Source organism: Myxocyprinus asiaticus, chromosome 29 (genome assembly GCF_019703515.2).
Source record: "Myxocyprinus asiaticus isolate MX2 ecotype Aquarium Trade chromosome 29, UBuf_Myxa_2, whole genome shotgun sequence".
NCBI classification, from domain to species: Eukaryota; Metazoa; Chordata; class Actinopteri; order Cypriniformes; family Catostomidae; genus Myxocyprinus; species Myxocyprinus asiaticus.
Genome location: NC_059372.1, coordinates 798,121 through 822,500, shown reverse-complemented (window position 1 = coordinate 822,500; position 24,380 = coordinate 798,121). Strand labels below are relative to the sequence as shown.

The 24,380-nt window shown below is 41.1% G+C and overlaps 2 protein-coding genes across 2 annotated transcripts; both read right to left on the bottom strand.

Moving 5' to 3' along the window:
- Positions 1-1,084: 1,084 nt before the first annotated feature.
- Positions 1,085-5,832, bottom strand: nppcl2 (natriuretic peptide C-like 2). The gene is made up of 3 exons (XM_051661618.1): positions 5,581-5,832; positions 2,138-2,413; positions 1,085-1,398 (listed from the first exon to the last, which is right to left on the bottom strand). Exons 1-2 carry the CDS (start codon positions 5,692-5,694, stop codon positions 2,147-2,149), a joined length of 381 nt encoding a protein of 126 aa, XP_051517578.1. The 5' UTR covers positions 5,695-5,832; the 3' UTR covers positions 1,085-1,398; positions 2,138-2,146.
- A 4,477-nt stretch (positions 5,833-10,309) lies between these two features.
- Positions 10,310-23,209, bottom strand: eno3 (enolase 3, (beta, muscle)). Its single transcript, XM_051661601.1, has 12 exons — positions 23,063-23,209; positions 20,096-20,181; positions 19,519-19,614; positions 19,370-19,428; positions 17,831-17,900; positions 17,481-17,614; positions 17,175-17,397; positions 12,480-12,677; positions 11,760-11,961; positions 10,724-10,832; positions 10,581-10,639; positions 10,310-10,469 (listed from the first exon to the last, which is right to left on the bottom strand). Exons 2-12 carry the CDS (start codon positions 20,178-20,180, stop codon positions 10,403-10,405), a joined length of 1,302 nt encoding a protein of 433 aa, XP_051517561.1. The 5' UTR covers position 20,181; positions 23,063-23,209; the 3' UTR covers positions 10,310-10,402.
- Between the last annotated feature and the right edge of the window lie 1,171 nt (positions 23,210-24,380).

Below are 24,380 nucleotides of genomic sequence, written 5' to 3'. Positions count from 1 at the left end.
TAACAAGTATCTATGTTTTCTGGGGTTTAAAGTCAAAAATGTAATGTGGTGTAACAGTCCAGATACAGTAACAATCAAAGTCTTATTAAAAGCTGAAATTCTTGAAAAATAGAAATGTTGGCATGAGTACTCCAGAATAATTGTGTATTATTATTTCTTTTTTTTAAAAAAAATCAATCACATGTTAAAAGATCTTAAAAGATCAAGCACAAGTTAAGTATGGAGTGCCACAGGGCTCAGTATTAGGTCCTCCGCTTTTCTCCTTATTTACAGTTTTACTTTTTAAGGCACAATTTACGATCACATTTTTATCAAACTACACAATGAAGCCTCTAAGACGTTATATATATTACAGCTTCATTTTCTGTTAATGCATGATTTTCTGTAAAGATGCTTTGAAATTGTGTGTGTTGTAAAAAGCGCTATACAAATAAAAATTAATGGTTTTGATATTCTTGACTCAAAAATTTGTAATATTTGTCCATAATAATTTTTACCTTAAAAAATTAGTTTGAAAACTTTTGTTAAATTACTGATTAAGTTGCAAGGAAATATTTTAATACCTTTTCAATGATGATTACACCACATGCCATTTTAAAAGTAATTAAATAATAATAATAAAAAAAGTATTTTATTTTAGAAAATGCTATAAATGTTTTTTCCAAAAATTGTGAAACCAGCATGGACACAGTTACATTTCTACAAACCTGACCAACATTTTTCAAACTATATTTAAAAAGATTTCTCATTGTTTCACCTCGGACAACCTTCTTTGTCAATGACCCGTTTACAATTTATTTCATTAATATGTGCTGTTCTTATGAATTTTCATTTTTAGGTCACACAAAAAGACGGCAATGATGGATTTATCTGAATTGTAGCATTAATAAAACAACAACAACTGTCATTTAGATGTTAAATAACATTTACTGTATAGACATCACACAAACCATTTTAAACTTGTGTTCAATATTGAATTTGAGAAAAAAAATTCCCACTCACAAAATATCTCAACAGAAGCTCTGTCAAGTCAAATATGGTAAACAATGTAAACAAAACTGACTGGATAATCAGCCAGGGGTTTTAAACACACACACACACACACACACACACACACACACACACACACACCTGAGAAGACCTCATAATGTCAAAAAGTCAAATATACCAGATGGACCTCCAGACTGTGAGTGTAAAGTCTGCTGTGAGTTGTGCCGCTGTCAGTTTTACTGCAAATAATCCAACAGATATTAAAACAACACAAATGTGTTTTTGGTCCCATTTGCAGAGCTCAAATGTTCTGTCATGTCTTCTGGTTATAGGCAGATGAAGAGGTGGCGACTATTGTCTTCTCTGGAGGAAAGTTCTGGTGATTTCTGCAGCAGAGTGGCCAGTCACCTGTCCATCACAGAGAACATACATTAGCTATCCCGCTCACATCTGCACACAAAAACATAAACAAACAATGCAGACATGAGGAAGTTCTGTATGTATCTCTCATTGTTGAAACTGCATCTTCTCGAGCTACAAGCTGCTCACACATTTCACCTGGAAAATGGAGCTTGCACGTGCCCATACACCCAACAACACTTACCGCTTTGGCCACTGGAGGCAGTGTTTCGCATTTCGGTACACACAGACCGATTTTAGCTAAAGAAAAGTCAACATACTGTTTCCGAATTCACTGAGAGATCAGTCTGAATATATTGTACACTAATAAAATAGAAAACACCCTTTTTATGTAACTGAATCAAAATATAGTGATAAACAGCAGCAATACACTAAATATTTCACTTGAAAAAAGAAGTCCCTTTAAAGCCCCGTTCACACCGCCAGCATCACTCAGCGACGAGACACTCATGCAATTTCAGTGAAAGCAGAGCTACTTCCGACAACACAAGCGACAGCGACCGTTGGCGACAAGATGTGGGCATGTGGCAAGCAACACGACAAAGTAGAGAAAAGTTTAACTTAATGCAAATGACGAGTGACATTCGGCGACACTACTGTGAAAATAATTGAACTACTTACACGCTACTGAAAAATATAGTTAAGTTAGTAGTGTCGCTAATTTTAGTTAACTTCTCCCCAACACTGGTATCGGTAAATATCTGTGTGTGCCTACATGTGTGTGTACCTGTGTGTATCAGCATCCCAGACCACTAATGGCTCCAATTCGATCCACCTTCATCCCGAAACAGCCCCGCGCCACACCCTTCCTGCTGCGTCCACCCAGTTTCCTCTGACGTCTCAGGAAGTCCAGGAAGATGTGCGGCGGCGTGTGGGGCGACTCCACTCTGTTGCCATGCATGCTCTTTGAGAGTGGAGGTGGGTCGTCTGCCGACCCCTCACTGACCTCTGAAGGGGTCAAAACAAGAGAGCTGATCTTCACCCCAAACAAATCATCCAGGACCTGAAAGAACACACACAGGTATTACATGGTAATTTAATTCCAATACAAAAATTGTTATTTATTTTTTTGGACATAAAAAAAAAAAAAAAAAAAAAAAGAATTATATATATATATAATTTTTTGTAAATATAACTTTACTCTGAAAAGAAGGGACAAGTCAAAATGTTTGTGGTAATCAACATTATGCCACAAATGCTGTCGATTGAACTTAACTTGAATTAAACCCGGAATATTCCTTTAACCAGGATTAATAAGTGGTGTATAAGGATTGTTCATAGTTAGTTTAAGTTAACTAATGTAGTTAACAAACTTACGTAAAACATCTTAAAGATCAAGTATGTAACAAAAGTAACAAAACTGCAAAAATAGTGACTGTTTTCAAACAGGTTTCTCGAACACTTCCCCCATCTTCCATTGGTCAGACAAACAGGTAGTCCTGCCCCCAAACTCATGCTATTGGTTGAGATAGTAGTTGATATGTCGGGCTGCTCAAATAAACAGGGCCGCATTTCCAAAAAGCATCGTAAGCCTAAGTAGATCGTACAAAACAGTGGCGCCAATGGCCTCTATAATCAACTTAAGCTTACGATGCTTTTGGAAAACACATCCCAGAAAGTTTGCTTACATGTCAATCTTACACCGATTATACTTAATAAGCCTCTCCGCGATCCACGCACAACTTATCACGCGCCCCATTGAGAGCGAGAACCACTAATCGTGACCACGAGGAGGTTACCCCATGTGACTCTACCCTTCCTAGCAACCGGTCCAATTTGGTTGCTTAGGAGACCTGTCTGGAGTCACTCAGCACGCCCTGGATTCAAACTCGCGACTCCAGGTGTGATAGTCAGCGTCAATACTCACTGAGATACCCAGGCCCTATGGTGATTTTGCATATTAAATTGGGTTACCGGAAATTATTTTAACATTCAAAGATTACACACATCACCTTGATAGTCTGATAAAGTTGCAGTTCATTTGTCACAATGGAAATGAAAGATTAAGGTTGAGCACATCGCATCGTGGGATCCAATATCTCACACAGTGTACCCTGTTGTGCACCTGACCCCTGACCCTAACCCTAACCACACACACTAATTAGATGAACCCTGCCATGTTACCATAGTAGTCAGATCTCATGAACAAAGACAAAATTACAAAGACGACTGCTTTTGAAACAGTGAAAGTTCTCAGAGCTTTGGCTTACGTTCTCTAAAAGTTTTCTCCAAGTTATGAACAAATTTCTGGGAGTAACGTTAATAGAACGTTCTTTCAACAGTTTCTGTCAATGCAAAACATTCTCAAAACATTAGCATGAAAACGTTGTTGCTGGAACATTCTTTAAACATTACCACATTGTTAAAAAAAAAAAATCACATTTTCAAATGTTTTCCAGACGTCCCTATAGCCAAGAAAAAATGTTCTTAAAACGTTTAAAAAAAAACTGGACATTATGAATATTCCCAGAACTGTTAAGTAATGTTTTCACAGCCCAATGAGAACATTAGGAAAACGTTCTTAGAACATAAAATTATTACCAATCAATTCTTGGTGTAGAAAATCAAGTCCCGCCCTACAGTTGTTCTCGTTGAAAATCTTGTCGGAAATACGTCGCATTATGGAAGTGACATGGATTGCAAATGACATTTCATGTTGACTTTAGGATGAACAGAATTTCAGTCAACACACATTTTATGCTAATTTCTACTGTATTTTCAGTACAATCATTTGTGGAGGCTGTTCGGCTATTAAATTGGTTTTGTGGCAAGCTGGTTTGTTAATGTAGTAGCATTAGGGTTGCCACTGGTACCGTAAAGATGAAGATGAAATGATGCGTCCCATATCGAATCAATACAGGACGCGATTTGTCCTGTATTTAAGCTATGTTAGATGGCACGACCACAAAATTGTTCAAGATCATTAATGCAACCTTGATATTCCTTGGAAATTGTGCCTACCGTAGGTAAGGGACCTTCTGAAAAGTCCTCACATTGTGCTAAAACGTGGAAGGTGTGGTAAGGGACCTTCTGAAAAGTCCTCACATCGTGCTAAAACGTGGAGGGTGTGGTAAGGGCCCGTCTGAAAAGTCCTCACATTGTGCTAAAACGTGGAGGGTGTGGTAAGGGATCGTCTGAAAAGTCCTCATATCGTGCTAAAATGTGGAGAGTGTGGTAAGGGAACGTCTGAAAAGTCCTCACATCGTGCTAAAACGTGGAGGGTGTGGTAAGGGACTGTCTGGAAAGTCCTCACATCATGCTAAAACGTGGAGGGTATGGTAAGGGACCGTCTGAAAAGTCCTCACATTGTGCTAAAACATGGAGGGTGTGGTAAGGGACCTTCTGAAAAGTCCTCTCATTGTGCTAAAACATGGAGGGTGTGGTAAGGGACCGTCTGAAAAGTCCTCACATTGTGCTAAAACGTGTAGGGTGTGGTAAGGGACCTTCTGAAAAGTCCTCACATTGTGCCAAAACATGGAGGGTGTGGTAAGGGACCTTCTGAAAAGTCCTCACATCGTGCTAAAACGTGGAGGGTGTGGTAAAGGACCGTCTGAAAAGTCCTCACATTGTGCTAAAACCTGGAGGTTGTGGTAAGGGACCTTCTGAAAAGTCCTCACATCGTGCTAAAACGTGGAGGGTGTGGTAAGGGACCTTCTGAAAAGTCCTCACATCGTGCTAAAACATGGAGGGTGTGGTAAGGGACAGTCTGAAAAGTCCTCACATTGTGCTAAAACGTGGAGGGTGTGGTAAGTGACCGTCTGTAAAGTCCTCACATCGTGCTAAAACGTGGAGTGTGTGGTAAGGGACCTTCTGAAAAGTCCTCACATTATGTTAAAACGTGGAGGGTGTGGTAAGGGACCATCTGAAAAGTCCTCACATTGTGCTAAAATATACTAAAACTTTGGAGTGTGTGGTAAGGGACCGTCTGAAAACTTCAGCCCCCTCCCCGTCAACAGCTCTAGAGAGAGTGTCTCGTATTTTATAACTTCATAAGTGACAACCCTAAGTAGCATAGATTTCACATTTACCCGTCCATTAATGTTGCACATGCAAAAAATATTAACTGTGGTTGGTCGCTTTTCATGCTCAAGCATGTCTAAGTGGGCAGTTCTTCACCAAAATAAGCTGTAATATGGACCAGACTTTATGCTAATAGTCCAAAGTACTCACCTGAGCTTCTGATCGCTGTCGGGATGGCCGACCCTCTACCTGCGTTGCCAAGGCGATGATGAGGAGCAAGAGGAGAGTGAGATGAAGAGAGTTTGCAGAAGATGAAAAAGCCATCCTTGTTTTAGAAAATTCGAATTCAAAAATAAATAAATATATTTCAGATTCTCAGTGGAGAACCACTAAGTATCAGTCCAATGGTTTCAAACACGTTATCGTGGCGTTGCACCGCACGGGGTCCGGTTCTGTCCTGTACTGTTTCAGGACGGGTCTCTGCTTGAGCAGGTGTCACAGCGGGCGTTATAAACAAAATCACTGTGACGTCACACATAGCGGAGCGTCGCCCCGAGAGACGGCCAACCTCTAAAACGCTCACTCGGACGTCACGGCTCCATACTGAATATACATTCACATCTCTTCATTGGACAGACTCCTACAGCTCCAACAGGTGTATGTGTGTAAATGTGTGTATAAGTGTGATTAATGTTAACACACTGCTAATGATATCTAAGAAACGTGGGCCAGATGTCTACAACACACACAGACGCTTCGGTATACGTCACACACTCTCACATTTTGGTGCTTTGTTTCACTTTTAATCGTTGCTCTGTTTATAGCTCGTCATTCTTCACTATAACGGACTGATTTGACCTCTGACCCTTTCAGGATCCGCCCCCTATAAAACTTCCCCCTGGAAACGGGCAGCGCTGAGGAACTATTTCCTCTTTTGAGAGCTCCGACACAATAGTTCCACGTCAGATCACAGTTTCCTTAGCGATGACCACAGGTCAACGGCCTTTGACCCCCGTACAACCTGAAAGAGCAAGACAGAGACAGACGGGGGAATCTCACGAAACCTGTCAAGAACATATCCGGATCATATTTCAACGCAAAATCAAAAGACACAATGAGAAATAATATTTTACTTAAAGAAAACAAAGCCTGTTTTTTTAAGACCATTTTGATCAGTTGAATCGTGACATTCCCCCCAAATAATCATTTGCATTAGTGTTAGTGAAACTTGTGGGGATGGTTGTGGGAATGTGGAAATGTCATTTAAAGAAACATGTGATGAACATGATTTAATAATCGAGGGACGAGTTGAAATCATTTTTGTGCTAATCAACATTATGCCACAACTGTGGTGGATTGTGCTTAACATGTAGTGCGTTATTTCTACTTCATTTTTAACAAACAGTGTTTAATAACTGAAGAACTACACTACCCATAATCCTAAAGAGAGTTCCACCAATCAGAGAAAGAGCTCTGTAGCTCCGCCCACTCCCATGATGCACTGCGAATGACTCAATCGAGTCGCTCTCACTACACTCTCAAACTACGTTTTGGAATATTTTGCAATAAAATAAAACTTACAATCAACCACTTTAAATCAATAGTTTTATAGTTTATAATTTGATTACATCATTCGCAATGCATCATGGGATTGTAGTTCTTTCCCTTGTTAAAGACGTTAACTACACAGTCTTGTATCTTTGTCTTTTTGTCTGATTTTCGAACACATTTTTGCTTCAAATCGAAGTTTGCGTTGTGATTCTCGGAGCTGGTTGGTTTGATTCATGGCGCACAACTCTTTTATGAAGGATTTTATGGAATCGCTGTGGAAAACATGAATAGGAAAAATACTTCAATTAGTAGTGTCATTATTTTGAACGAGTTGTTCCTCAACATTAAACAGATTGGAACAGTTTTGGAGTTCATATCTGCTGTTTTATCACAATTTATGAATGCAGAAATGTTTAAAATCAGCAGCTCAGACTGGAAACACATTCAGAGTGAGTGAGACAGTGGATGGACAGAGTGATGAATGGAGAAATAAATGTTTCTGTCGTCTCTGATCGTTTGTCTCTTACTCTCTGACGCAAACATCACAGTGTGGCCTAACCACCTGCCAACTTCCTGCGAGGCGGCACAGCGATGACAAAACATGGGCCAAATGACAGCTTGACCTCTGACCCCTGGATGCTACATCACACTCACACACACTCATATGCACATACTAACATGACACATACACACACGGGTTAGTTTGTGGGACTAGACGTTATGTGGGCGCTGAAATGCTCTCGGCCTGATGAACATCACTAAGCAACACACACTCGCACTCAAAACCTCCTGTTCACACTCGGCTCTGACGTCAGCAGATGTGTGTGTGTGTGTGTGTGTGTGTAATGAACACTCCTGATGAAGACATGACTGATTGAACAGATTATATTCATCATTACTGATATAAACGGTAAATACAAACACACACACATATACACATACAGACACATGCACTCACAAACACAGACACACAGACACATACACAGAAAGAGACACACACACAGACACTCACACTCAAAAACACATACACACAGAGACACACATATGCACACACACTCACACACACACACACACACACACACACAGAAAGAGACACACACACTCAAAAACACATACACACAGATGCGCGCACACACACACACACACAAAAAGGCGCACACACACACACAGAAAGAGACACACACACAGACACACAAAGAAACACACACACACACACAGAAAGAGACACACACAGACACACAGAGAGAGACACACTCACAGAGAGACACACACACAGACACACACACACACAAACACACACAGAAAGAGACACACACACACAGACACACACACTCAAAAACACATACACACACAGACACACATTGCGCACACACACACACACAGAAAGAGACACACATACACTCACAAACACACACAAACAGAGACGCACACAAACATACTCACACACACACACAAAGAGACACACACACACAGACACACAAAGAAACACACACACACACACAGAAAGAGACACACACACAGACACACAGAGAGAGACACACTCACAGAGACACACACAGACACACACAGAAAGAGACACACACAGACACACAAACACACACAGAAAGAGACACACACACACAGACACACACACTCAAAAACACACACACACACACTCACACAAAAAGGCACACACAGAAAGAGACACATACTCACAAACACACACAAAGAGACACACACACACAGACACACAAAGAAACACACACACACACACACACACACACACACACACTCACACAAAAAGGCACACACAGAAAGAGACACATACTCACAAACACACACTCACAAACACACAAAGAGACACACACACACACAGACACACAAAGAAACACACACACACACACACACAGAAACACACACACACACAGACACACAGAGAAAGAGAGACACACTCACAGAGAGACACACACACAGACACACACAGAAAGAGACACACACAGACACACAAACACACACAGAAACACACACACACACAGACACACAGAGAAAGAGAGACACACTCACAGAAAGAGACACACACAGACACACAAACACACACAGAAAGAGACACACACACACAGACACACACACACACACTCACACAAAAAGGCACACACAGAAAGAGACACATACTCAAAAACACACACTCACAAACACACACAAACAGAGACACACACAAACATACTCGCACACAAACACACACACACACACTCAAAAACACATACACGCAGAGACACACATATGCACACACACACTTAGCTGAAATGTCTCTGATCTAACACACAAATTCTATTTTATTCTATTTGAAAGTATTGAGCAACTAATAAATCTGAGCACAAACTCAGCTGTTAAGAGTGTAAAAGTGCAGTATGATCAGTGTAATCACTAGTAAAACACACAACTCCACTCTTCAATTGATTGTGTATAGTCAGAAGTTAAACTGGGATTTTAGAGATGCAAAGAACAGACGTCTAAAGAGACTAATGCCGTTAATATTGAGATTGTTTAAAGGTGCCATGCCTTTAAATTATTTTAATATTTTCCTAGAGGTGCACTTCTAACATTAGTAAAGTTTTTTTGCACATACAACACTCATATATTTGTGAAACATGATCATTCTGACCCTCTGTCAGAAACACTCGGTTTTGGTGCTGCTTCTCCTTTAAGACTTGACAGTAAACGCCCACTTTTCTGATTGGCTCTCAGCTCTTGACTGACCTGCTCTGCTCACCACAATTGGGCGGGGCTACAGAAGTGATTAAAGGTAAATGAGGTGTTGATGTGTTGTTGTGGAGGCGGTCACATGCAAATGTCAATCACAGTGTGACATCATAATGTGGAGGAAGTCGAGAACGAGTCGTTTTGACAGACTGATTTCAACAAATGCTCTTTATATAGTGAGGAGGAAGTTTTGAGTTCTGAAACTTACAGTATGTTTTTATAGTACAATGACCTCTTATATTTGTACTAAGAGTTAAAAATAGAGGCACTTCTATCAGTGAACCCTGCTGTATATTTACTGGAATACAAGCAACCATTCCCATAGTAAACAAATAATCAATATAACTGGAGCATACACTTCAATATTACAAATAACCCTTTACAGTGTGTATACATTATGATCTTTACTACTGATGCGAGTGATCACAGAAACCCCCACTCACATTCAGCTTCATACTGTAATAAACTACACATCAGTGTGTTCCAGAACGTGAAACATGCATTTTTAAATGGGGGTGCTCTGTCCCGTGCCACTCTCTAATATACCGCCTCTACCAGCGAAGAGTAATGCTCACTGTAATGAACATGAAATCATTGAGTAATTACTCACAAAAAACAGAAATGGAATAGATGGACAAACAAGCTGCCATTTAATTTCTTTTACTTTTTTTATTTTTTTAATGACTTCTTATTTAAAAAAAGAAACAGTGGCATTTCAGCTGTTATATTGATGAAGAATCATTTAGAGCTTTGGGTGGCGGAAATCTTTGCCTGCATACTTGGCCTTGTCACCGAGCTCTTCCTCAATCCTGCACGAGAGAGAGAGAGAGAGAGAGAGACAGGTGAGAGATCTGGCATAATATGATTTTGCTTTGATGTGATTGGACAGCTGAACTGATGAGTGTGATGTCATTGCTGACCTCATCAGCTGGTTGTACTTCGCCAAACGTTCTGATCTGCAGGGGGCACCAGTCTTAATCTGAGCACATGAGGAAACATTAGTGAGGCAGAGAGCAAAAATAAAGACTGAATTAAACTGTGTGTGTGTGTGTGTGTGTTGTACCTGTCCTGTGCAGAGTCCGACCACCAGGTCAGCAATGAAGGTGTCTTCGGTCTCACCGGAGCGATGACTCACCATCACTCCCCAACCGTTAGACTGAGCCAGTTTACAACTACACAGAGACAGAGAACATGTGTAACACCGTGTCTTAACTAGACGCGCCTCGACGCGTGATAAAAGGTATCTTTTCCGTTTTTGTCCTAACCAGCCGCGACACACGACAAGCGGCAGATTTCTATTTCTGCGACATCATGCCAGACAGCACAGTCAACAAATAGGTCTAAAATGAGTCTTACTGCAGTATATTAAAGTCAGCATGTATGATTGTGGGTATGAATCTCGCGGTGTTGCGTCTGGTGCAGACAGGCAGATAGCTTGTCATTGGAAACTTATCATGTCGCGTCTGGTTAGGACAAGGTGTCAGCGAGACACCAAAAGGTTCCCGTTTGTAAAATTATCAGAGAATATTCATAATACTCTATGAGGGGTATCATAATGAGCCCTGTGATGCAGCTCTGTGTGAGGGACACTCATAATGAGCCCTGTGATGCAGCTCTGTGTGAGGGACACTCATAATGAGCCGGGTGATGCAGCTCTGTGTGAGGGACACTCATAATGAGCCCTGTGATGCAGCTCTGTGTGAGGGACACTCATAATGGGCCCTGTGATGCAGCTCAATGAGGAGGACTCATATTGGGGCCCTGTGGTAGAGCTCATCAAGAGGGACACTCATAATGAGCCCTGTGGTGCAGCTCAACGAGAAGGACTCGTATTGTGCCCTGTGGTGTAGCTCTGCAAAGGAGATTCATTTTGGGCCATATGGTACAGCTCTGCGAGGGAGACTCATACACATGGGCCCTGTGTAGAAAAATACTGTATTCTGAACAGTATACTACACTTGATGTCCTCATAAAAGGTATTACTCATACTAGCACTGTGAGGGAGACTTAAAATGGACCCTGTGGTGCAGCTCATTGAGAGGGACTCATCATGGGCCCTGTGGTGCAGCACTGCGAGGAGGATGTGCTGTATTACTCACGCCTGAATGGACTCTGTAACAGAGCCAATCTGGTTGACTTTCAGCAACAGGCAGTTACAGGCCTTCTTCTCACAGGCCTGCTGGATGCGTTTGGGGTTTGTCACCGTCAGATCGTCTCCCACCACTTGAATGTCCACAGATCCCGTGAACTTGGTCCAGTTCTCCCAGTCGTCCTGGTCAAACGGATCTTCAATAGACTGGACTGCAAACAAATACACACTAAATACACAAACACATCTTTGTGCATAGACTGTTTATGTATGTGTGTGTCAGGCACACACAAAAATGATATATGGTCCTATATGAACATATAGATAAAATATGTTTGTATAAAAATGTAAATATTCAAATTCTACCAGCATTTGGAAAATGTTAAATGTAAGAAGACAGCCATTTTTAAATACATTACTGTAAATACAAGTACCAGGCTTCTTCTACAAGTCATAGAATCTTGCATTATTTACAGCCGTTATATATTTGATTTTATAATTAACAGCCATAATTATTTTGTGAATAATCTGACATTGTTTCGAGGGTTTCAAAGAGAAAAAGTACCTTAAAAAAAACAAAAACAAAAAACAAAATGGCAAATATTGTCCCTTGATAAAAACATTCGTATTTTTTCTGTGCAAGAGAGTGTAAAACACAGCGTGCGCGCAAGTGCGTGCGCGCGTAAAATGGAGTGTGTGTGTGTGTGAGTGCGTGCGTGCGCGCGCGTACCTGGATAGTTCTTGATGAAGTTCTTGTACAGATCTCCCAGCTGGTCTCCAGTGATGTGGCGTTTTGGATCATCTGGAGATTTGAAGTCCAGATCATATTTACCAGCCTTGAAGAACTCAGAAGCTGCAACATCCATTCCAATAATGATCTTATCAGGATAACCGGCCTTCTCGATGGCCGATTTCAACAGCTCCAGAGCTGCACACAGACACACACAGACACACAGACACACACACACACACACACAGACACACACACACACAGACACACACACACAGACACCATTAGCGCAGTATATACTGCATTACAGTAGAAACATGTCAACCAGTAGCAGTGTTCATCTCATCAACAAAATCACTGATCAAAACATTAGTTGCCAAAGGTTTTTGATTTTGTCAACAATAACAAAAGGTGAGATGAAAAAAGACATGACGATGATCAAATACTGTGAATGAGAAAACATACTGCAAGATATTAACAATGCACAAACACTGATTATGTAAACAGATTTTTGGGATGCCACCTGCAATTTTTCACACTCAAAGTAAAAAAGAAAATTGGTTTCATTATTCAGAGAACCCCCCACATAATAATAATAATAAAAATAAAAAAAAGATTCCAATAATTCATAAATAGTATGTTTTTATAACTTATAATCTTTAACAGAATTGTTTTTGTTTTTTTACAAAAAGTCTAGTTATGACAACTGTTTGTCCAGTCACTTGTCATCACTAGACTGGACTACTGTAACGCTCTCATTGCAGGCCTCCCTGCATGTGCAATTAGACCCCTGCAAATGATCCAGAATGCAGCAGCACGTCTGGTCTTTAATGAACCAAAGAGAGCACATGTTACACCACTCCTTGTCTCTCTCCATTGGCTGCCGGTTGATGCACGTATCAAATTCAAGGCTCTGATGCTGGCATACAGAACAGTCACTGGGTCTGCTCCAGCATACCTAAAATCATTTCTGCAGAGCTACGTGCCCACTAGAAGCCTGCGGTCGGCTAATGAGTGGCACATTGTTGTACCAACACAAAGAGGCATCAAAACACTTTCCCACACTTTCAGCTTCATCATATCACGTTGTGGAACAACCTTCCCAACTCCATCTGTGAAGCTGACTCACTCTCTGTCTTCAAAAAACGACTAAAAACACATCTTTTCCATGAGAACTCAACCAGTCATTAAAAAAAACCCTTTAATCTGCACTTTAATCTGTTTTGAATACTATTCTGATGCTAGTGAAACTTTGTAATACGGCACTTTTCATACCACTGTCTCCTTAAGATGATTCGCTTATGTGTTCCTCTTTTGTAAGTTGCTTTGGATAAAAGCGTCTGCCAAATGAATAAATGTAAAATTGTCACAACTTTGTAAACATGTAATTCTGGTTCTATTCACTCAACCTCACTTCGAATAGTCTCATTTTATTCCACTAGATGGCAGAAAGCACTAGAAATATTTTTTCCTCTATCACATTCCATCACAATATACAGATCTGAAATGTAGGTGGCGCTCTAACACATTTGAGTCCTCACAGATGTGCTCGTCCATAGACATTCAGTCTAATTTTCAGTTCAAGCACCACCCTCATTATTTCATTGAATATCTCGGCCTCTGAGTGGACTAGAAGAGCAATCAAGGTGTCTTTAGAAAGCTGAGCTACTCCTCATGGCGATGAATAATATTTTATCATCAATTGTCAAAAACATTTTTCTAATGATTTGTTTTGTATGCTTTTCCTGCTAGACTGCATATTTTGTTCTGGACATCTAAGATATAACATTGTATTATTCATACAAGCAAGCTCACAGACAAGTAAACAATGGCTCATTTTTTGGGGAATGTAAAAGCAGATATAAAGTGTTTAGCTATTTGGGGCTTACAGCAGCAGTGATCAGAGCATAAGAGACGTTTGTATTTGATGACTTACAGAAATCATATTTCACTTTGTGATTCTTTTGAAAATCTTTCGAACTGTGGTATTAGTGCAACAAAATTAATTATACAGTCACATTCCTGAGAATGAGAGCTTTCATTTGATATATGACTTGTCCATTTATGTGCTATATGAAGGACTTTTATTTTCATATAAATATTCCTACCTCGTTACCACTAGGGGGCGCTAATTTTCAGCGCGAATGATTTAAGGTTTATTTTGTTATTTTAAGAAACATAAATGCAGAAGTGATGGTTATCTCTGAAAAGTGCAGATTCTAAGCTTTCAAATGATACCTCATATGCCTGACTTACGAGTACGGAGACTAACGTTTTAAGCGTAAACTTTTTTTTTGCGATACAGCGCCCCCCTTTGGACGCGCTGGCAGGTCCAATCGAGTTTAAGGGGTTAGAAATCTAAAACTGTTTAAATAATCCATTCATAGTATGTTGTGTATTACCCCACCGAACACCTGTACAATGAACTTTACTAACGGGTTAATTCACTCAAACACATCTGATATATGTGACAGTAATCACTATATCTATAACATAAACCTCATATTACAACATACATCTGCACATACAACAAACACACTAAACAGATGAACTATAAGTTACACGCTAGTCAGAATGTGTTGTGAATACACGGTTTCCTTAAAAACACACCACACGTAATGCAATATCATAAACGGTCTAAACGTGAGAGAAGTAGCTCATAATTCAGTACATGCGTTTATTTCAGGAGTTTTCAGGACAGTTTTAAATATGAACATCTTTAATGTTACCTTTAAAATATCTGATACATGTTTAAATAATTGCAAGTACTTCTAGTATTCAAAATTCAAAATATTTAAATATTTGGTAAAATTTAGTTGTTACAGTTTGATGCATGCTTTTGTCATTTTGGACATTATCGTCAACTAAATTGATATGCCATTTTAATCGGAGTAAAATTAAGAATTATTCCATTAGAAAGAGTCAAATTAAGACGAAAACGGTGCTAGAAAAAAAAAAAATGTACACTTACACTTGATCTGCAAACAAAATATTAATCCAAAACTAGCCATTTCAACACTGTAATTTAATAGGTTTTTGATTAATTTTAAGAATAATAAGTATATATTATGGATGTAGGCCCACGGTTTTCAAACTGGGAGGTGCACCTCTCCAGGGGGCCACCAGAGCACGTCACGGGAGGTGCGGAGATTGATGAAAATTTCAACAAGTTAAATCAAAAGACTCAAATACAATAAAGATTTATTATGAAGATAAATGAAAATTATTGGCATAAATGGACCATAGTGCTGCTTAATAGACAGTCACTCTATGGCGTTAGAATATTGTTAATGTCGAGAGCACAACATGCATATCATGCGAGAGCGCATCCAAGAGCGAATCTCTCCGCTCCGCAACTCACGCTCAAAACTGGACGTGCGCTCTCAAATAAACGCTGGTCTACATTTGCAAATCCATTATAAAGCCACACAGCTCCGCCTCCGAAACGAGGGAGGAGGAGGAAGAAATAAGAATAAGAAGAGGAGAGGAAGAAAGGAGGAAGAAAGGAAGAGGAGGAAGGAAGTAGAAAGAAAGGAGGAAAAAAGGAAGAAGAGGAGGAAGAAAGGAAGAGGAAGACAAAAAAGAGGGGAAGAAAGGAGGAGGAAAGAAAGAGGGAAGAAGAAAGGAGGAGGGAGGAAGAAGAAAGGAGGAAGGAAGAAGAGGAGGAAGACAAAAAAGAGGGGAAGGAAGAAGAGGAGGAAGACAAAAGAGGGGAAGAAAGGAGGAAGAAAGGAGGGAGGGAGGAAGAAGAAAGGAAGAAGAGGAGGAGGAAGAAGAGGAAGAAAGGAAGAGGGGAAGAGAGGAGGAGGAAAGAAAGAGGGAGGAAGAAGAGGAGGAAGACAAAAAAAGAGGGGAAGAAAGGAGGAAGAAAGGAGGGAGGGAGGAAGAAGAAAGGAAGAAGAGGAAGAAAGGAAGAGGGGAAGAGGAAAGAAAGAGGGAGGAGGAAGAAAGGAAGGAGGAAGAAAAAGGAGGGAGGAAGAAAAAAGGAAGAGGGGAAGAAAAAAAAGAGGAGGAGGGAGGAAGAGGTGGAAGGAGGAAGAAGAAAGGAGGAAGAGAGAGGAGGAAGAAAGAAAAGAAAGGGAGGAAGAGGAGGTGGAAGGAGGAAGAAGAAAGGAGGAGGAAGAAAGAAGGAATGGAGGAAGAAAGAAAAAGAAAGGAGGGAGGAAGAGGTGGAAGGAGGGAAGGAAGGAAGAACTTCTTGAAAAGGAATGTAAATACATAAATTACTTGAATGGATTCACAATAAAGTCTCAAATAAATAACTATATTGTGAAGAGCTAGACCGTTATATCGGTGCCGGTTATCTGCAAAAATCTGTCAATCATTATTGATAGTTGTTTCATTTAATTTCAAAATAAGAGTCCCCAGTGTGATTCCAGCTCGTTTATATTTAAAAGTCCCACGTTATGCACCAAATTCTGGTTATTATCTGGGATTTTATTCATTTTGGACTCGGTCTTTGCCCGCCATAATAAAAAATTAAAAAAATATATAAAAAATTACATTCTATAAATCAATCAATCTGAAAAACTATCGGCTGATTAATCGGTTATCGGCCTCATTTATCGGCATTGGCAAAATCCACTATCGATTGATCTCTAATATTGTGATGAGTAATTTTACCATGACATAAATGTACTCGTACTTTTATAAAAGATTTGTGCTCTCAAACACCACTAGTGAACACATCCGTACCCTCGTTGTTTTCCAGGATGTTTGGTGCGAAACCGCCCTCGTCTCCCACATTAGTGGCGTCTTTGCCGTATTTGGCTTTGATGACGTTCTTCAGGTTGTGGTAAACCTCTGCGCCGATCCTCATGGCTTCATGGAAGTTCTTGGCTCCCACAGGCAGGATCATGAACTCTTGCATGGCCAGTTTATTTCCGGCGTGCGAGCCGCCGTTGATGACGTTAAACGCCTGCGGGCGAGACGAGAGGAGAGACATGAGAGGAGAGACAGGTCACATGACAGGAAAACACGTGCAGGGCGCTGCAGACGTACAGGTACGGGGAGAATCACGTCTTTGTTCCCGGCGAGGTCGGCGATGTGGCGGTACAGAGGAACGCCCTTCTCAGCGGCGCCGGCTTTACACACGGCCAAACTCACACCCAGGATAGCGTTAGCACCAAACTGAGCTGTGAATGAAAACAGGATTAGAGATTTAGACGAGGTGTTGAGAAGTATGTGTGCATACACAAATCAATCTCCAGAAACCCTCCTTTGGGTCATCAATTGGAAAAACAAGTCACAGAGTAAATAATATAAATATCCTAATATAAAAACAGCAGAAGTCTTTGGTTTGTCCTGATTTAGGTAGTTAACATGTAGATGTGTGTGCGCATGTTATTTACATTTGTTCTCGGTTCCATCGAGTTCCAGCATGAACTTGTCGATCTTCTCCTGCTCAACGACGCTGAATTTCTGTTCAGAGAGACAGTCGTGTGTTCAGACTGATGGTCCGTGTCAGTGTGAAAGAGTTTCTTACATTCATTAATCATGAACGGGTTTTTGTGCCTTCAAAATGTAAACATTTGTTTTTCTGTGATGTACTGAAAAACGTTGTTTCGGTCCCTCAAGGATTCTGCGATCTCGTGAATTCAACCGCTCTCCACATTATTTGTGGTAGTTTCCACAAGTTTTCTGCATAAACGTGAATCAGAGGGTTTCTCCATGTTTGACAGAGACAAAAACTCTCAAAGCAAACACCAGAAAATAAGACACAAATGCAGGGTTTGATGCTGACTATCACCCCTGGAGTCTGACTTCGAATCCAGGGTGTGACTCCAGTCAGGTCTCCTAAGCAACCAAATTGGCCCGGTTGCTAGGGAGGGTAGAGTCACATGGGGTAACCTCCTCGTGGTCGTGATTAGTGGTTCTCGCTCTCAATGGGGCGTGTGGTGAGTTGTGTGTGGATCGTGGAGAGTAGCATGAGCCTCCACATGCTGCGAGTCTCCGCGGTGTCATGCACCACGAGTCACGTGATAAGATGCGCGGATTGACGGTCTCAGAAGTGGAGGCAACTGAGACTTGTCCTCCACCACCCGGATTGAGATGAGTAACCGCGCCACCATGAGGACCTACTAAGTAGTGGGAATTGGGCATTCCAAATTGGGAGAAAAGGGGATAAAAGTAAAAATTTTAAAAAAAATGCATTACATTATTGTGGCAGAGGAGTTGAGACAAAGTAGCTTTAGAATGCAATGTATTGTTTATTTGCATATTACTGAACATAAGCCAATCATTGGCCTACAGTTCACAGCAATCAGTTTTGCAACTGAATTCATCAATCAGTCCGAGATTCATTATAAGGGCGTGTCTAAGGACACCTGCGTCAGACGGACGATTTGAGCGTCTCGCTTTGGGGGCGTCGCTTCATAAACATTGCGCTCCATCAAGCGGTGTTTTGAACGCAAGAACATGTTGGATTGTTCTCTGGATAAGCTGCTCGTTGCCTATACAGCTGGAGTTTCTCTTACTGCCCCCTGGAGAAAACAGGTGGTACTACAAGCTTGAATAGCTCAGGAATATTCCTTATTACAGTCTGGGGACATGATTAATGGAATTAATTAACAATACATTACTTTTTATATAATTCATCACACTGAATTAATGCGTTAAATCAACAGCCCAATATATATTATATAAAATCAATAGGATTTGATTGTATTTTGTTCTAGGTCACTAGTTGAGAAATGCCCCTAGAAAAACCCTCCAGGGGAAAATATTGCCCCTTAATAAACCTTTTGCACAAAGATAACGTTATCTAGCTGGCTAACAAAGTTTTGTTGAAACTGCACGAAAAGCATTGACAATGTTTTACATTACAACAGTTTAATTTTCAGCGACTGCAAAACTTGATGTAATCATTGACGTTGTTGAAGATCTCTCACCTTCTCAAGCAGTTTGGGAGCAATGTCCTTGTTCACATGGTCCACAGCCTTCTGAGTTCCTAAAACACACATTGAGGATTTGTTGACGTTTGTAATGAGCGAGGTGGGTGTGTGTTAAGAGTGTGTGTGTGTGAGAGATACAGACGTACCTTTGCCCAGGTAACGGGTTTTGTCTCCGTCTCGGAGCTCCAGAGCTTCATGAACTCCGGTGGAAGCACCGCTGGGAACAGCTGCTCTGAAACGACCTGAGACACAATGAGAAATACATGAGAAATCAAGCAGCATTAATAGAAACTTTGAATGTTGGCATGGCAAAGACTTGCCTGAAAGTTTAATATAGGTCTGACAGGTACATTAATTCCATCAATATAAGTCTATGGGATTTTTAGGATTTTTTTCTGAGCAGTAAAAGTGGAGTGTGTAATGTTTGTGCCACCAAACAGAACTGCAAAAATAAACAGTTTCCGAATACACCCCATCTGATGTTAATCAAACAGATAGTCCCGCCTCCAACTCACACCATTGGTTAGACGGGTCACTCAAAACAAACAGAGGAAGTTTTATAGCGCCACAGAAGTGTTTACAGTTTGATGAAATTCACATACAGTGTGTACAACAACAGTATTCTGAATACTGTTGATGTATTGTCAAATCAACAAAACTACCTGTTAATTATAATCCATATGAATTTACATCGGTGTGTGTGTGTGTGTGTTGTGTTTGTACCTTTAGTTGTGTACAGATCAACCTCAACAGTGGGGTTTCCTCTGGAATCGAGGATCTCACGAGCGTGAATCTTAGTGATGGACATCCTGAGAGAGACAAAGTGAGTCACAAATACACACACAAAATCATTTAAGACATCTGCACTAGTCTTAAAGGAATATTCCTGGAACACACATTTGTGCTTTTTTTGAAGAAATTAATTTCGGTGTTAATCAACATTACGCCACAAATGCTGTCGATTGAGCTTAACTTGTATTGAACCCGGAATATTCCTTTAACATGAAGCACAGCAGCTGTCCTTACAGATAAGGTTTAAAGTGTCTCTGCTATTAATAGAGCAGCTGCAGCACCAGAGGAAGAGTGCAAGAGAATGTGTGTATGTGTGTGTGTGTGTGTGTGTGTGTGTGTGTGTCAGAATCTCTGGCATACTTAAAGCACTCTACATGACCTTTACAAAGCCTGTTGAACCCTGACCTTTGGGTAAAGGCTTACTGATCTTTGCATGTGTGCGCACTCACTCGCTCATGCTCACTAGCGTACACACTCACTCACTCGCTCTCACGCATGCTTGTGTGTGTGTGTGTGTGTGTGTAGAGAGAGAGTGTGAGTGCATTTGAGTGCGAGTGTGTGTGAGAGTGTTTGAATGTGCGAGAGAGCGTGAGAGTGCAAGTGTATGCGAGAGTGCGCGCGACAGTTTGTGTGTGTGTGTGTGTGTGTGTGTGTGTGTGTGTGTGAGTGAGTGTCTGTGAGTGCGTTTGAGTGTGCGAGTGCATGCGATAGTGTTTGAGTGTGTGAGAGTGTCTGAATGTGCGAGAGTGTGCGAGTGCGAGCACGTGCGACAGTGTTTGAGTGTGTGTTTGAGTGTGCGAGTGCATGCGAATGTGCGAGAGTGTGTGTGCGACAGTGTTTGAGTGTGCGAGTGCGTTTGAGTGTGTGTGTGAGAGAGTGTTTGAATGTGCGAGAGTGTGCGAGTGTGAGTGCATGCGACAGTGTGAGCGTGTGAGAGTGTTTGAATGTGCGAGAGTGTGCGAGTGCGTGCGGCGATGTTTGTGCGCGCGCGTTTGAATGTGCGAGAGAGTGTGTGAGAGTGCAAGTGTGTGCAAGTGCGTGTGCAACAGTGTTTGAGTGTGTATGTGTGAGAGTGCGTTTGAGTGTGTGCGTGTTGGAGAGTGCGTGTGAGTGTGCGAGACAGCGAGTGCGTGCGCAAGAGTGTGAGTGCGTGCAAGAGAGTGTTCGTGTGTGTGTGAGTGTTTGAATGTGCGAGAGAGTGTGTGAGTGCAAGAGTGTGCGAGACAGCGAGTGCATGCGAGAGTATGAGTGTGTGTGTGTGCGCGAGTGTGTGAGAGTGCAAGTGCGTACGCGACAATGTTTGAGTGTGTATGTGCGAGAGTGCGTTTGAGTGTGTGTGTGTTGGAGAGTGCGTGTGAGTGTGCGAGACAGCTAGTGCGTGCGCAAGAGTGTGTTTGAGTGTGTGTGTGCGAGAGTGCGTTTGAGTGTGTGTGTGTTGGAGAGTGCGTGTGAGTGTGCGAGACAGCTAGTGCGTGCGCAAGAGTGTGTTTGAGTGTGTGTGTTTGAATGTGCGAGAGAGTGTGAGTGCAAGAGTGTGCGTGTGTGTGTGTGTGTGTGGGAGGGTGCTTACTCACACTCACACTCTATAACACTCTCTCACTCCTTTCATTATAATCTTAATCAGATGCTCGCGAGTTTCTCAATTCAACAATTTTAAATTCACTTTTTGTGGCTTAATAAAACAAATATGTAAATGTGAATCTCGCTTCAGACAGCTTGAATGGATTTGGATTGCATGAATAGATTTGAATGATCATACTTTAATTTATTAGTGTACTAATGTCTCCAATAAGGCTCTAAAAATGGACGGACTGATGTTATCAAATTAACATTCACAAAGAGCAATATAACAATATTTTGACCGAAATGTGATACATTTACTATAGAAATAAATGACTTCAGCTCGTTTGGCTTTTCCAGTCCTGGATAGCATCAATTTTTTAAATGTCTTGATATTTCCAGGGTTTCCGTGACCTTCAGAGCCCTGTGGGTCAGTCCGTGTGTTCTGATGGAGACTGGACCGAACAAAATCCACCAATCACTGTCCAGACTCTTATCGCGCGCGGAGCTGCCCTCCAACTGTGACGCAATAATGATTATTCAATAACTCCGTTTATGACGTAATAAAGACACAAAGTGCAATCTGACTTTTAAATTCATTTTTTATTAAATAAATAAAAAATATATATACGTTTGTCGGTTATGATGTTAAATGGTACAGATCGCTGATGGTCTTTATAAACTCGTTTATTCACGTTTAAGACTGTACTGTAACTACATTCGTGCAAACAGTTTTACGTGCCAGTTTCCTGGTGAAATAACACACTAGAGGCGCTATAACAACTGTGTTTTATTCACTTTCACACAAATCACGACTACAACGGCTGATTAGGACTTTAAAACATATTATTTTTCCCTCTATTACTCACTCACTGCCATGTTATTATAAGAACACACTTTTACTCTTAATTTTTTTTATTATTATTTTTAACGCTTCTATGACAGACACACCCACATTTACACACGTGAAGGTCATTCAGTTTATAAGAGACTGAAGATCCAAATCGTCAAAATCTCTTTAACAAACCCGAATTCCACTAAAACTGTATATTTCCTGATATAAAACGCATTCAAACAGCCATATCGAGCAATACAGCCAGAACTGAAAGTTCAACCGATCCCGGATCAGAAGACACTTATAGCACAGAACCGCAGCGGGTCAGAGTTCAGTTTGCAGAACCGATCTCAGGTCAGCCGCTCTAATCAGGAAGCCAGTAGACTTGAATTCACTTCAGCAGATGTCAAGCGCGGGCGCGATTCAAACGTCGAGTTTAAAGCGGGGAAACAGTCCACAACAAATCACAAGCGTTAAAATACACCGTTAGTTTGCATTGTTACCTGAGAGCGATCCTGGTCGGCGTCTGATTTTCTCGGCGTTTGACGGGCTGAGGGTGCACGTCTCGACCTTTGCAACCAATTTATAGACACTCTCTCAACAATGTCCCCATATATGGGAAACACGTTAGGGAGCGTCTAAAAATTACCAACCATTTCGTCTCATTACAGCGTGCGTTTGTTTGAGGACACGCCCACAGCGGTATTATTGACCTTGCGTGAGTTTTATACTTTGATAAAGGAAGCAAACAAACGGTCTCAAAAATCTCTCTGTGCATCTCATAGAGGCATTTACAGATTTTCATTCATTTACTCTGGCATTTTAAGACTGCAATACTAGCTGGCTGTATGCTAAATACTCAGAAGAAAATACTGTTTTGTATTCATTTTAAAAATGTGAAACAATATGCAGTATGTGATAATAAATGTTTAAAACAGCAGTATGCTACATGATCTCACTTTGTTGTTGCCTGTATTTAACAGTGAATGCTGTTTCTGGTTCATTGGCTACTCTTGAAATGGAAGGTCAGATTGAGTGCTTTGCATACTTAGATACAGTACACTGCACCTGTTGTTGTCCAGAAAATGTGCATGTAAAAGGCTGCATTTCTCTGATGTTAATTATTAGCTGTCCAGTCACAATAAACCTTCAATGCTACGAATCGTTCTTTTTGGACAAGGTCCCTTTACGTAGCATTGCATGCACTAGCTCCATGAATTAACTTATAGTCTGAATGCAGTCCAGTCTTTGGACATCCACATTTCAGAGCGGCAGACCCAAGTAGGGCTGCCACTAGGGTTGCCACCCATCCCGTAAAATACGGGATCATCCCGTATTTAAAGATATAACGATGCATCCCATATTGAATCAATACAGGTCGCAATTTGTCCCGTATTTAAGCTGGTCAGATGGCGTCACGGTGAAATCATTCCAGATCAGCAATTTAACATTGACATAAGTTGGAAAATTTGCCTACAATGGTAAGGGACCATCTGAAAAGTCCACACATTTTGCTAAAACATGCGAATACTGTGGAGGGTGTGGTAAGGGACTGTCTGAAAAGTCCACAGAATGTGCTAATACGTGCTATTACTGTGGAGGGTGTGGTAAGGGACCATCTGAAAAGTCCATACAATGTGCTAATACGTGCTATTACTGTGGAGGGTGTGGTAAGGGACCGTCTGAAAAGTCCACACATTGTGCTAATAGGTGCTAATACTGTGGAGGGTATGGTAAGGGACCGTCTGAGAAGTCCACACATTGTGCTAAAACGTGCTAATACTGTGGAGGGTGTGGTAAGGGACCATCTGAAAAGTCCAC

What these genes read in the sequence shown, in the direction of transcription:
- nppcl2 (XM_051661618.1), bottom strand. Translation starts at nt 5,694, where the DNA reads ATGGCTTTTTCATCTTCTGCAAACTCTCTTCATCTCACTCTCCTCTTG. An exon ending in GACAGCGATCAGAAGCTCAG is followed by an intron (nt 2,414 to 5,580) that starts GTGAGTACTTTG and finishes GTGTTCTTTCAG; the next exon opens with GTCCTGGATGATTTGTTTGG.
- eno3 (XM_051661601.1), bottom strand. Translation starts at nt 20,180, where the DNA reads ATGTCCATCACTAAGATTCACGCTCGTGAGATCCTCGATTCCAGAGGA. An exon ending in CTCCCAAACTGCTTGAGAAG is followed by an intron (nt 17,901 to 19,369) that starts GTGAGAGATCTT and finishes CTCTCTGAACAG; the next exon opens with AAATTCAGCGTCGTTGAGCA. An exon ending in AAGTACAACCAGCTGATGAG is followed by an intron (nt 10,470 to 10,580) that starts GTCAGCAATGAC and finishes TCTCTCGTGCAG; the next exon opens with GATTGAGGAAGAGCTCGGTG.